Source organism: Salvia splendens, chromosome 2 (assembly GCF_004379255.2).
Source record: "Salvia splendens isolate huo1 chromosome 2, SspV2, whole genome shotgun sequence".
In the NCBI taxonomy this organism is placed as follows: domain Eukaryota; kingdom Viridiplantae; phylum Streptophyta; class Magnoliopsida; order Lamiales; family Lamiaceae; genus Salvia; species Salvia splendens.
Window position 1 is genome coordinate 25,376,843 of NC_056033.1, and position 12,899 is coordinate 25,389,741.

At 39.0% G+C, this 12,899-nt stretch overlaps 2 protein-coding genes across 6 annotated transcripts; both read left to right on the top strand.

Annotated features, from left to right (window-relative positions):
• Nucleotides 1-260: 260 nt before the first annotated feature.
• On the top strand, nt 261-11,690 carry LOC121792046 (trihelix transcription factor GTL2-like). Of its 5 annotated transcripts, none has more exons than XM_042189828.1 (4): nt 261-480; nt 3,117-3,223; nt 9,040-10,009; nt 10,204-10,889. In XM_042189828.1, exons 3-4 carry the CDS (start codon nt 9,523-9,525, stop codon nt 10,728-10,730), a joined length of 1,014 nt encoding a protein of 337 aa, XP_042045762.1. In that variant the 5' UTR covers nt 261-480; nt 3,117-3,223; nt 9,040-9,522; the 3' UTR covers nt 10,731-10,889. The 5 variants fall into 5 exon arrangements, with proteins under 5 accessions (XP_042045762.1, XP_042045764.1, XP_042045763.1 ...); XM_042189829.1 differs by lacking the exon at nt 261-480 and adding an exon at nt 2,111-2,129; XM_042189831.1 differs by lacking the exon at nt 261-480 and adding an exon at nt 11,000-11,690 and having other exon boundaries at nt 2,332-3,223; nt 10,204-10,650.
• LOC121776922 (transcription initiation factor TFIID subunit 3-like) lies at nt 5,246-9,458 on the top strand. Its single transcript, XM_042174070.1, has 4 exons — nt 5,246-5,330; nt 7,162-7,250; nt 9,040-9,339; nt 9,444-9,458. Exons 1-4 carry the CDS (start codon nt 5,246-5,248, stop codon nt 9,456-9,458), a joined length of 489 nt encoding a protein of 162 aa, XP_042030004.1.
• Nucleotides 11,691-12,899: the final 1,209 nt, after the last annotated feature.

Consider the following 12,899-nt stretch of genomic DNA (forward strand, 5'->3'; position numbering starts at 1 on the left):
TTTAAATTATGTAATTTTTTTAATGTACCTTTTTTATTTAAATAAAATTATTGCATTTTCTCGTATGTGTGTCTTTAGTTGAAGTCCGTATTTTGTGTGATTATTATTTTTATTATTTTGTTTATTATGATTAGGCTATTGCTTGTGCAGTTGCTTGTCATGATGATGTGGCAGGAGGAGTTTTTAGTGCTAATGATATGACCTGAGCAGTTTGTGGCTAAGCTATGATTGAGCTATTGCTTGTCCAAAACCTTGCGGATGCTCCAAACCAGTCTCCAATTCTTCTCTTCCACACGCAGCGCGTACACTCTGCCAGCATAAACCTATACAACGTAGCCAGCGCTGTTTCCCCATATTTATTCATCGAGGGAAGAGGCAATTTATTGCTTGTTTGGTTTTTTTTTTCCTGAATTTTTTTCCTAAAAAAGGTGAAATTTAAGTGTGATCTTGGCCCCTTCGACAAATGCTCGTTGCGAGCAGGTAATAACATGGATTAAAGTCGAATTCGATGTGCTAATTTTGATTAAAACTCGAGAGATTTTCAATTGAACTGATTTCTATTGAAAATTGATTTTGTAATTTCACTTCTGATTTCTGGTTTTTTTGTTTGGATGGAATATTAGAATAATTTCTTGATCTGGTTCTTAATTTCAGAGCAAATTCCATCTTTTTTCACGAAGTGCTAAATGTTGGGGCTTTTTTTTTCTTTTTCGCGATGGAACGAAACTTCACTTTGATTAGTTGAACTGGAATTTGCTTTTTTGTTCTCTCGGCACTTGCGTGATTGGTTTAGCTTTTGTTGCTGGATATTATCTAGGGTTTTTGAATCTGATCAGCTTGGTAAGGAGGCGGATTGCAGTTGGAATTAGGCCGAATTCCACGAAACGACCTCATGGGAGGTAGTATCCGCCATTTGTACCCGCCAAAAAAAAGTTTCCAGAGAGGGGAAAGACGCGAGAGGTTCTCGCGTGTATCAAATGAAACACGCGTTTCGTTCATGCGTGTTTTAACTAAACACGCGAGAGGAATTAGCGTGTTTTAAATTATACACGCGAGAGGCATTAGCGTGTATCACTTGATACAGGCGAGAGCAATTCTCCCATATCCATTTTCATCTTCATTCTCTCATACCCTACAACATAACAATGTCCGGCCAAGGCGATGACCACCCGCCCTCTCACGGTTGGAACCCCGAATGGTTCGGTTCACAACCGTTTCCTAGTCCGGAAACGGAATATTCGGCCCCTCCTCAAACCCAAGATTCGGGCGTTCCGGGTGGCTACCGGCCATACCCAATCGACGACCAAGGTGCCTCCGAAGGGCGATACGGGTGGACACAGGAGCCTAGGCCGACCGCCCCTCCCAAACTCCGTCTCCTCCTACTCGCGGTGTCCGCACACCGTACACTCCGGCGGAGATGGATAAATTGTTCAAGGCTTACTTGGAAATCTCCGAAGATGCGGTGGTTGGCACGAACCAATCCGGCGATCACTTTTGGTGGCGCGTCTCTCGCCGGTACAATGAAAACAGGTCGCCGAGAACGATCGAGCGCAATGAGAGTATGGTGTGCAACTCCATCGGCCGAGCCAACGAAGAAATTGAGAAGTTCAATGGCTATTTCCTCCAGGAGACGCGGAATGCCGGGAGCGGCCGGAGCGAGGTCGACATCATCACTGCCGCGCTGAGCACTTACCAATCCATGAACGGCAAGCCGTTCAAGTACCTCAACGTTTGGCAGGACACGCGGACGCACCCGAAGTATATGGGAGGCGTAACATCCTCCTCTAGCGGCTCCTCCAAACGGTCAAGGTCGGTATCCCTATCCGACGTCGGCTCCGAAGAAGTGGCTAGCCAACTCGCCGGAGCTAACTTGGGTAGCCCTGACGCCGGACCAAGTGGTTCCCGACGCCGACCGCAAGGAAGGAAGAAGGCGACTCCATCCGCTCCCGAACCCGCTCCCTATGCGCCACCTCCACCCCCGAACAACTCGTTGTGGATGCTCTTAGGCCAACTCAATATGGCCGATAGGTCAACTATGACCCCCACGCAACTTCAAACGCACGAGACCATGATATTGGGTCTCCAAAAACAATTGGGGTTAGTGCCGCCGGATGAGTAGTCTTCCTCAGGTAATATTAGCCAATAATTATGTAATTTTTAATTTTTAGGAGTTTAATTATGTAATTTTTAATTTTTAGTATTTTAATTATGTAGTTTTTAATTTTTAGGATTTTAATTATGTTTTTTTTATTTTATTTGTAATTTGTAATATTTATTGTGGTTTTTTAATGAATTTTAATATTATGGAAATGTTTTTGTTTAATTGAATTTTAAATTGAATTGTGCTCGTCCTTGCGGAAGAGCACAACTGTGGGTGTTGTGCTCTTGGCAGAGAGCAGGCATGAATAGTGGCGCCGGGCCCACAACCGTGCTCGCTGGCAAGAGCACGGTTGTGGAGGCTCTAAGAAGCTTAAGAAGCCCCGTTTCTGAGTGTAAGCATTGTAACTGTGCCGAAGTTGTTTTTCCAAAGAATATGGAAGAGGACTGTTCTTACTAATAAGACATTGGGAAAATCAGAATTTATGGAAATCTTATGAATTAGTGGTTTTCGTTTATCGAACTGGGGAATGATTTTGAGATTGCATTTTGATGATAAGGCCGAGGTGGTGAAGGGATGATCATCAAGAATCATTTGCCTAGTAGACCTGCTCTAATATCCTCAATTAGGAAGCAATAATCCTTTCTCGAGAAGCCGTTCGGATTAACATAGTGTAGTTGCAGATGCTTTTACTGCAAGAACCATAGATATCGGCACTCGGTATACTGATTAGTTGCCAACTGTACTCAGTTAATTTTGTGTTTACAAAATTTGTCGTGTATGGTTATGTTGTAGAATTTATTTATCTGAAGTAGGAGTCCGTCTGTTTGGTTTGTTGGACTCGGGTATAAAGCTTGGGCTAGCAGGAGGGTGATTAGGGTATAAGCATCCGTACTGAAGCTGGAAGTCAATGTGGGGTCATGGTACATGGACAAAGATTTAATCGTTGGTCTATTCCCGCTTTGGAACTCTGCTATTCAAGATAAGTAATCAAAGAACATTGTTTTCTTGACCGTAGTTATTTCGTTTTGACGGGAAAAGTGTGCATTGTCTCGCTGCTTTCCATTTCCACCACCAGGCTATGAAAGAAAGCACAGTCCTGGAAGCTTTGAATTGTCGAAAGAGGTTTGTTCATTCCCCATCTTCCCTCACCCAATTTGTTTTACTTTCTTATACTGTTAGTTCCAGATGCTTCACTACCTGATATACTGTGGATGTAGCATTAGTGAATATGCAGTGCTCTGTTTCTACTTTGATTAGAGATAAGCAGGAACCAGTTTATATTATTTGGATGTAGCAGATTGTGCTTGCCAGCCTCTATTGCTAGTTTCTTGAGATGTGCTTTGTAAGTTGTAAGTGGCATCTGAAACTTATTGATAACCTACTTAATAAACCAGTGCGACTTATATTATATGTTGGTTAAGGTAAAAGGACCAGTTGCATGTGCCTATATTTTGAGCACTGTTATGCTTTCTGTTACTTGAGTCTAGGATCAGTGCAAAGAGTTGTGCTGTTTCTTCTCGATCATGCTAAAGAACCATTATCCTGAAGTATAACTATGACATGTTAGGCTGTTTGAGCTGTTCGCTATTGTTATGATTTGTGACTACAGATTGAGGCTTGATCAGTATATGCAGCAGTGATTGTTTGATTAATAGGAACCTAGGTGACCATGAGGTACGGTAGAATGAAGAGTGAATAAGGAAGCAAGAAAAACATGTTTAAAATTCTAGATGTTAAAACCTAGGCAGATTTGGCTTGGACTTCTTGCTGCTTATTCTTTTAATAAAATTAACTTTACTACCCTGTAACTAATGCTGAAACAATTAGCACAGTTAAATTTTAAATTTGCATAGACATCATGTCAGATAATCAACAAAAAGTGAAATAACTGGATAGACTCCACTAACAAAGAAAGAAAGCTCAGACTGGCAATCAACGCCCTAACAACAAGAACAACTACTCTTGAAGGGTAAAGACTTTGCTTTTAGCTGACATGTGTGACCTCTGAGAAGATATGTACTTAATGATAATCAGATTAAAAGGAAATAAGGTTTTAATTACAAAGGTCAAATGTACTTAGATATAATGCTTCAACATAGCGCTTTCAGGAGCTCCCTGTTGACCTTGAGATATTTAAGCATGTATTCTGATTACCTTTATTCTTTTGACTTAACTTAGCAAAATTAATACTAGACTCTAAGGAGTACTTTTTATATGCATTCCCGCCTTGGAAAATTTTGTTTACATTCAATACTCACGTTCTTGTGGGATAAATGAGATAAATAGATGTTGTCACTTCTCTTATTGTGAATCCAAAATTCAACTAGAACTAAATGAGAAATGAACGTAGCTAACTATTAATGGGATAAGTGCTTATTAAAATAGAGTAATACCATACTGGCAGTGTTGTGAACATGGAGAGTAGTTTTTCGAGATCGACTACCATTAGAATTTTCATCTATCAAAACCTCCGGTGCGCAGTTAGTAACCCTAAACATTGACTTGGAAACTTTTGAATGCTTCTTTTATTGAAGGAGTTGTGTCAATGGTTTGTTTTTCCAGTTATTGTGAGTTAAATTTTCTTTTGGAACACAGGTAAAAACTTATATCATTTTATATCTTTTAACTATCCACTTAAATAATACTCCCTGCGTCCCACAATAGGAGTCACATTTGACGTGGGCACGGGTTTTAAGAAATGTAAAGAGTAGTGGGTTGGAAATGTTAGTGAATATGGGGCCCCCTTTTCTGAATTGGTTTTATAATAAAATACGAGTGAAGTGAGTTAGTGGGACACGGGACCTACTTACCATTTATGGTAAAAAGTGAAATGTCTCTGAGTAATTAAAAGTTATTTCGGAAAAGCAGAGATATTCACTAAGGAGATAGTACATCTCCATGGCATTCGCCACTCTATTTATTGTTTCGGATAGAGACCCCATCTTTGTCAGCTCCTTTGGAAAGAACTGTTTCGTGCCACCAGAACGTCATTGAAAATGAGCTCACCATACCATCATGAGACATGGCCAAATGAAAGTCTTAATACGTTCTTTCTCGTACAAACAACCCACACATTAGTCTAAATGGCTCGCTTGGGGGAATTATTAGTTGTTTTACAACACGAGCATTCATTTGGCAGATGCGATGGCCCCATTTGAACAGGTCTATGTATGCCCTCCCCTTGCTCCCACACCTACAGTTATTGCCACACAAGATTCGAGTTCAAACTGTTAGTTCGGATTGTCAATTGTAATAGACGTTTGATATTGTCCGCTTTTGGTCTAGCCCGCACGGATTTGTTTTTGGGTCACTCCCAAAAGGCCTCATACTAATGGAGTTGGGGTAGCCCTTATATATGCTTGCAACTTCAATGTGGGAATTGTTTGCCCTCACACAAACAATAGTTGGTACCCATGGAAGAGGGACGTGGCACTAGGACATTTGCGCTACCATTTGGCTCGTGCTCAACAATGGATGGTCACTTCGGCAAATAAACGTCTCTCATGTGGAGTACAACTTAGGCAATCTCTTTTACCTCAAATTTCCTCCATCAACCTTGTTCAACGCTTCAAATTGCAAGTTAGCCCCTTGATGCTCATGGACATTTTCAGTCAATGCATCGACAATCACATATAACCGTTGCCAAACAACTCCTGCATTCACTTGATCTTTTAAATCTTCAAGTCTATGTTAAAGAAGTCATTTGGCATGCCATGGAACCCATCATAGGCACCGACCCTCTATTCTTTTTAGATTGCGAGTTGCATTGGCAAATCATCATGCGCAATGGCGACGAGGTTGAATAGGTCTTGATAAGATTGCTCACCATGATGTAAAGGACACATCTTGGAGGGATGTTGTGGATGTATGGGCATGCATCATTTTTTATGCCTTGTAGTGACGTGAGCATCGGTAGGATGACAACTCACACCCAGGATTCAACTCTAAACATTAAAGGAGCTCTTTCTATTGAAACCAATAACTAACCTGCGCAAGCTGAACTGATCAGAACTCGGCACCAGATGATGGAGCTGTTCTTCACGTGAACTAGACTGATGATGGGAATTCTCTCTGGCAGAATATCTAACAGTTGGTGGGGTAGAATGCTTGCTCAGCCAATGTCAACTTCCCACACTGAAAAATCGATTAGTAAACTGGATACGATACTGTTAGTATGCCTTGAATCTGTATAGATCATGTTTGTGATTTGGGATAGGATTATGTTTCCGAATTGAGATAGGATTATGTTTTCGAATTGGCATAGGATCTCATGTGTGCCTATTTATATGGGAGTAGGACTGAAGCCACAATCCGAAACACAATCTGAATAAAATCTGTACTTCGTTCTGCCCGTGGTCATAGCCAACACAACATTGGTGAACCACGTAAATTTGGTGTCTCTTTACCTTTCTGTTTATCTCGATTACACAATTGTTCTATTCTGTCATAACAAACTGGTATCAGAGCCTAGTTTTCGGACTAGGGTTTTGAATTCTTCTTCTGTTAGGGTTTAGGGTTTCTGTGTTAATCGATCAAGATGTCTGCTCTGAACGTGAAGGTCGACAAATTCACTGGGAGAGCCTGGTTTTCGGACTAGGGCAAATCTGAGGCAAGAAAGGAGAAGTCTGTGGCAAATCTGAGGCAAGGAAGGAGAAGTCTATTTATCTGGTATTGTAATGATGCATCTGCAAGGGAGAATTCAAGTCAAGGTGGAGATTTGGTACTTTCCATAGTGGTGGAGTCAATTAGTAAAAGTCAACACATTTTTTCTCACTTACTTTACTCTCTCTTACTTTATTCTCTCTTCATCTCTCTATCTTTTTCATTTACTACTTTATTCTTCCTTTACTTAACTCATTTAACACAATTTTTCTTAAATCGTGTGCTGAAAAGAAACGCACCTACTTCTTTTCTCTACTATGTATCTTTACTTTTACACGTCTCTATATTTTGTGGTCCTACATGGTTTTCACTAGTTTAGTCACACAAAAAATTTAGTGTTTCTTTTTCCCACTCCACTGTTACCATTGCTCCCCTGCTATAGCTATTCTCTGCTACAGCTGTTTTCTTGTTCTACCCTCCTGCTATAGCTGCTTCTGCTCTCCCGCTACTGCTGATCTCTTCCATGACTCTAGCTGATCTGTTTAGGGTTTGGTCTCTATTCTTTTTTATCATGTCTGATTCTAGACCGTCTATCGGAACTACCATTAAGTTGAATGGTTCCAACTATATGCTCTGATCTCGTGTTTTCTTCTCTTTTGGAGATCATAGAAAAAACAAAGCCATGCTCAGACTGCCTATCCTACTACTGCTACGGATGCCAACTACTAGAGTCTGTTGCTCCTTCTCAAATAGCCTAGAACCATTTGTGAATCAGAATATCATGTTCTTGGATAGTGCCAAGGTTGGGGCATTCTCTTAGGGAGATGTACTTTAACTATAAAAACGTCTCTCGCGTATTTTAGTTAACTTTTCTCTCATACTCAGGATACTTAGTTGGTCAATGATTACTTCTCTACTCTGAAACAGCTTGCCGACGAGATTTTGGTTTATCATTCTCTTTCCTATGATGCTACAACAAGGTCAGGAGGAATTCCGGTGTCAAAATTCTTATCTGGTATGCTGATCTCCAGCCACTTCGAGATAGCTTGATGTCCAGTGATAACATTCCATAGTGTATCGTCAGACTTCCACAAGTGAGGTAGACAAGACAAGAGCTTAAGCTGGACTATGTCACATAACCGACATGGGATACTTATAATCTATAACAAGACCTATATCCACCCAATGGGTTTAAGGTGTACAAGTTTGGCCAAGCAGGAGGAAAGAAAAAATCGAGTTTGATCGCAGGAGGGATGTGCAGTATTGTTTTCATTCTTATCCTTTAGGATTTATTAGTATTTGATTTGTTTAGGTAATTGCTTTTTGATTAGGTTAAGGAGTTTATTTTAGTAGTGTGATAAGAGTAGGACTCTTTGTATTTTCTTATATAAGGGATGATTCTCGATAGTCAGAAGCATTTTGGTTAAAGATCAGAGATAGTGAGGTGTTGACCGTGTCCTCCTGGCTCCTGCACTAGGAGTTCTTGCTGTTTTTCCATTTCAGTACTTTCGTCAAACAGGTTCTGTTATCGTTATTTTTAAATTTCTTTTTGAAGCATTTAACCAAATACTTGGTATGCTGTGTTTATATTCTCTGTATTTGTGAGTTCCGAACTTCCGATCGTGGGTTCTCGTGTTCCCAGCCTATACTCTTAACATTCTCTTAGTATGAACCCTTAACATTCTCTTAGTATGAACCCTGGTTAGTCTGATGATATTTAAAGCAACTTCAAAGAAAACCATTCCATGTGAAATCTGCTTTTTTTTCCATTGGCTGTTGTGATGTGATTGATTTTTTAGGTTTTCTATGACAGTCTTAGTTTTGGCATTTGTCATTTGTCACGAACTTGCAAACTATGTGAAAGAAAATCTTGGTTTTATTTTTTTGTTGAAAGATTGTCTATGGTATTGTTCATGTTCTATTATTGTTTTGATCAGAAGGTTCCAGCTGGTCATTTGCTCTAATGTACGATATTTACTGGCTACAAATTAGTGGAGTTAGAAAGAGCAAATTGTCTTTATTGGATGTGTTTCTGTTTAAACAGCTAAATTTTGTTTTACTCCTTTCCAATATTTCGTGATTGTTGTTAAAAGTTTATGATTTGGGAGTTCTTGGTTTTGGACTTTGGTATAAGATAAATTAGAAAACATACAAAAGGAATAATTGATGTGGCACAACTTGTTATCATCTCTTTTGCTAATACATATAGTATTGTCTAGCAGGGGAAAGTGTATGCATTGTCTAATACAAGTTTTGCTATTTCTATTAGCGATCTAGACTGATTATGCGTTTTCATTGTCCTGATTGGAGTATGTTTATGATTCTTATGTTTTCAGGCAAAGCTCAAAGAGAAGAAACACAAAAAGGAGAAAAAGGATAAGGAAAGAAAGAAAGATAAAGAGAGATATGGAAGTGAGGAGAAACATAGGGACAAGAAAGACCGAAAAGAAAAAGGCAAGAGCACGAAGGAAAAGCACAAGGATAAAAAGAAGAATAAGGAGGAACGTGGCAAAGACAAGGACAAAAGCAGCCTATCCGAAGAGTTGACAGTTGCTGGGAAACTTGAGGATAGGAGTGGAGGGAAGCTTCAGCCAAAAGTACCCAGCAAAGATAGAGGTGGTTTCGGGAATGAAGCGGCAAGTTCTAGTCCGTTTCAGGGTCAAAACGGTGGGAAGCCTTCACAAAGCTTCTTACCTTGCCAGTTCAGCGAGGAATCAAAATTTGTTCAAGAACTGGACAGGAGGATCAAAGATGATCAGAGGGGTGGTGGGAGCCATTTTCCCGAGAGAGTCGCTGGCCTGGACAATAAAGATCAAGAGATGCAATCAAGAGGTGCCATCAGAAACTCTTCAGGACTGCTGGTAGACGAAAAGGGAGATAACAAGAATAAGAGAGCTGATAGAAAAAATGGATCTGAAGGGATGAAAAATGATTTTGGTGGAAGTAAAATGGTTCAGAACCTTATGCCAAATGCCAAAGCTAAAGTTGAGGGCATACCCAAACCAGTGGATGAACAGAATGGGAGGGGTGTTATTAAGCAGCGGGACAAGCAGAAAGATAGGGTTAAGGATAACACCTTTAAGGAAATGGACAATGATAAAGAGAAGAAAAAAGACAAGAAAGCAATGATTACAAAAGAAAATAGGAATAGCAGTCAGAACCAGTTTAAAAGTGATGGGAGTAATGAACTTGGTGGCATTACCGGTAAACATAGTGTGGACTTGTTGAAGGAACCCGACAGTAATGCTGCTAATGAAGGAATTTTCCGGAAAAGAAAAGGCGAAAATACAAATGGTTTATTCCATGGTGAGTTATCTTGTTCCATGTTAACTGAAGGACAAGTACTAATATTTGTTTGGGCCTGCCAGTTCACACTTTCTTTAAATGCTTTACACTGAATTTCTCAAAACATCAGTATTACTTTCTATGAAGTAGATATGGAGTTTGCATATATTCAAATTAAGCTTTTCTTCTGGCTGACAGATGTTGCTTGCTTACAGAGAGTGAAATTAGACCAAAGAAAATGCAAAGGCCCACTCCTCATCATTTGACAGAGAATGGAAGGAAACTTGATCCTTTCCAGACCCCCACAAAATCTTCTCATGATAAGCATGCTGTTCCTAATAGTGCTAGAGTGGATGATAGAGAAAGGTTGACGAATGGTTTCACTGAAGCCTATAAACCTTCACCTCAAATGCCAAAACCTTCTGCAGCATCTATAGTCCGCAACCACATCGCTGAAGCTTCAAATGTACCTCCTCATGATCCCCCTTCTGTAAACACATCGCTGAAGGTGCCGAATATTGAGGACCTAATAGCTGAAACATCAAGAAGGCCTCCCCATACCGATTCCCAGTACCTAGCCGATGTACTAACAATACCCAAGGTGGAGGACTGGTTTGAACTTGACCACCAAGACTGGCTGTTTACCGAGAAAGTTCATCCAGGTAAGCATAAGGCGCCAATGTTATCAAATAGCGGATATGGCGGCGCTATGGCATGGCGTTCAGTGGTGGAAACGCCATAGCACCATGTCGCTGCCATAGCACTGCCATATCAGTCGTTTGACAACATTGCGTGTGTATTGTATTTAGGAATGGGGCATTATGCAAGAAACATGGAGGTTAGAGTTGTATTTTATACTTTATTAATTGTTTAAAGTGTTTTAGCTGTTATATTTTAATTATTTTCTAATTTCTGAATTATATATAAATATATAAGTATTATTTTATTTATTTAATTATTGACCGCCATATCCGCCATACTAATACGCCATATCCCTGTGGCGGTTTTTAGGTGAACCGCCATAAGCTGCCATACGAGATTGATAACATTGTAAGGTGCAACTGGTCAAGGACAAGGATGACCAGCTTGTGTGGTCAGAATCTGTACATATAGAATCAGAAGATATTTGTGCTCTACCTTATGTGGTCCCTTATTGATTGGTGGCCAAACTGCTACCTTTAAGGTCTGACCGCACGTTGATTACCAACAAGAATCTGGCTCATGTATATGGCTGTCATACCGGCCTATTTCTTGCCTGTGTCTGTACTGATGAGCATGGGTAGGCAGGGCGTGATGTTTCTCTCAAGAATACGAGGTTGGCTTGGAGGTTGTGGCGGTTACGAACCTAATTTAATGCTCTGCCTTCCTGCAAGATGACTTTGGGATTGATTCGAGGTGCAATTCCAGCGTGCACGAGACTTGGCATACAGAGGTCTGCAGTTGAGCATACGGCGAGAAGATAATGTGTCCCTTGTTTATTGAGTGTAGCTCTAGAATCACATGCACCACAGTTTTGGGTTGTAACATAGAACTCTAAATTTACATCAAAATGTAAGATAGGGAGGGGAAGGGGGTTAGTTGCATTCATTATTATAATTGAGATGTAATTGTTGTTCATAGTTCCACTCGGCTTTTATATATTACTAGTATTACACCCGTGCTATGCACGGACTAAGATATTTCCAAAACATTGATTGTTAGTTTCTATATGATTGAAACAAAATTATAAACAATATTATTATTCGAAAACTATAAACAAAAGATCATAGCATATAATAACAATGAACAAAATGAGTAATAAAATTTTAAGTTATATGAAGGTAAAAATATTTACAAATCAATATTGGAACATAATATTCAAACCTTAAATTATAGATAGAACTTTCAACCTCATCCTTGAAAACTAAAATCCTTATCAATTCTAAAACCTTTTTTATGACTACCAAGAATGCTGCAAAACCACCACAGGCAGCATATGTTGTTTTTCGGCCCACCTAATCGTTGCATATAATAACCGTGATACTAAAAAATAAAGTAAATTTACATCACACAAAAAAAACCTAAAGAATGTATAATTACCACTTCTCCAAATGAGATTTAAGATATTGTTTACCAAAAGCTATAATTTAAGATTGCACTGGTGAGACACTTCCTAGTCGAGCTTCATTTCATTGCAATATAGTGACCCTGTACACTAAAAACTCAAACCTTGAAACCTAAATCCTAAACCCTTAACTTTAAAATATACTCATCATGACCAACAAATGAGCCAAATATCAATAAAATTCTCACTCCGCCCCAGTTCAATTTTACTTTGTTGATCATTTATTCAATTTTGAGGGTTTTAGATCTGTATTCGATATCTTACACTGGGTCGGCCTACGTGATAAATAATCCTTCTTGATAGTAGATGCTTTTTTACCTGATTCATGGCTGTAAATCTGTTTATGTGCTCATATCAAGAAAGTGCTTTACAATAGGGCTATGTGAACTTTAAATAAAAAAAATCTTGCTTGCATTCATCCAAGCATCTATTCACCAATGATATTATTTATTGACCAATAAAAACTCATATAATCAATTAAGTTTATAAACTAAAAATTGCACACAAATCACATATCATTTAAATCACTTTTCGATCTATACTACAAAAGATCAGTCACAAACACATGTCAATAAAAATAATGTATAAATATATATTAGAAAATAGCCAAATCGTTCAAAATCATCAACAAACATACAATAACATAATAAATAAATAAATAAAAATAAAGAATGCATATAGTGGTGGACAGTTATATAGGTATTGGGCGGGGCAACAAAATATATTAGGTATATTAAAAAGAAAAGAAATTCATAAAACTTTTCACTATCTCGATTTAGGACGAATATTAAAAAACATTTACATTTC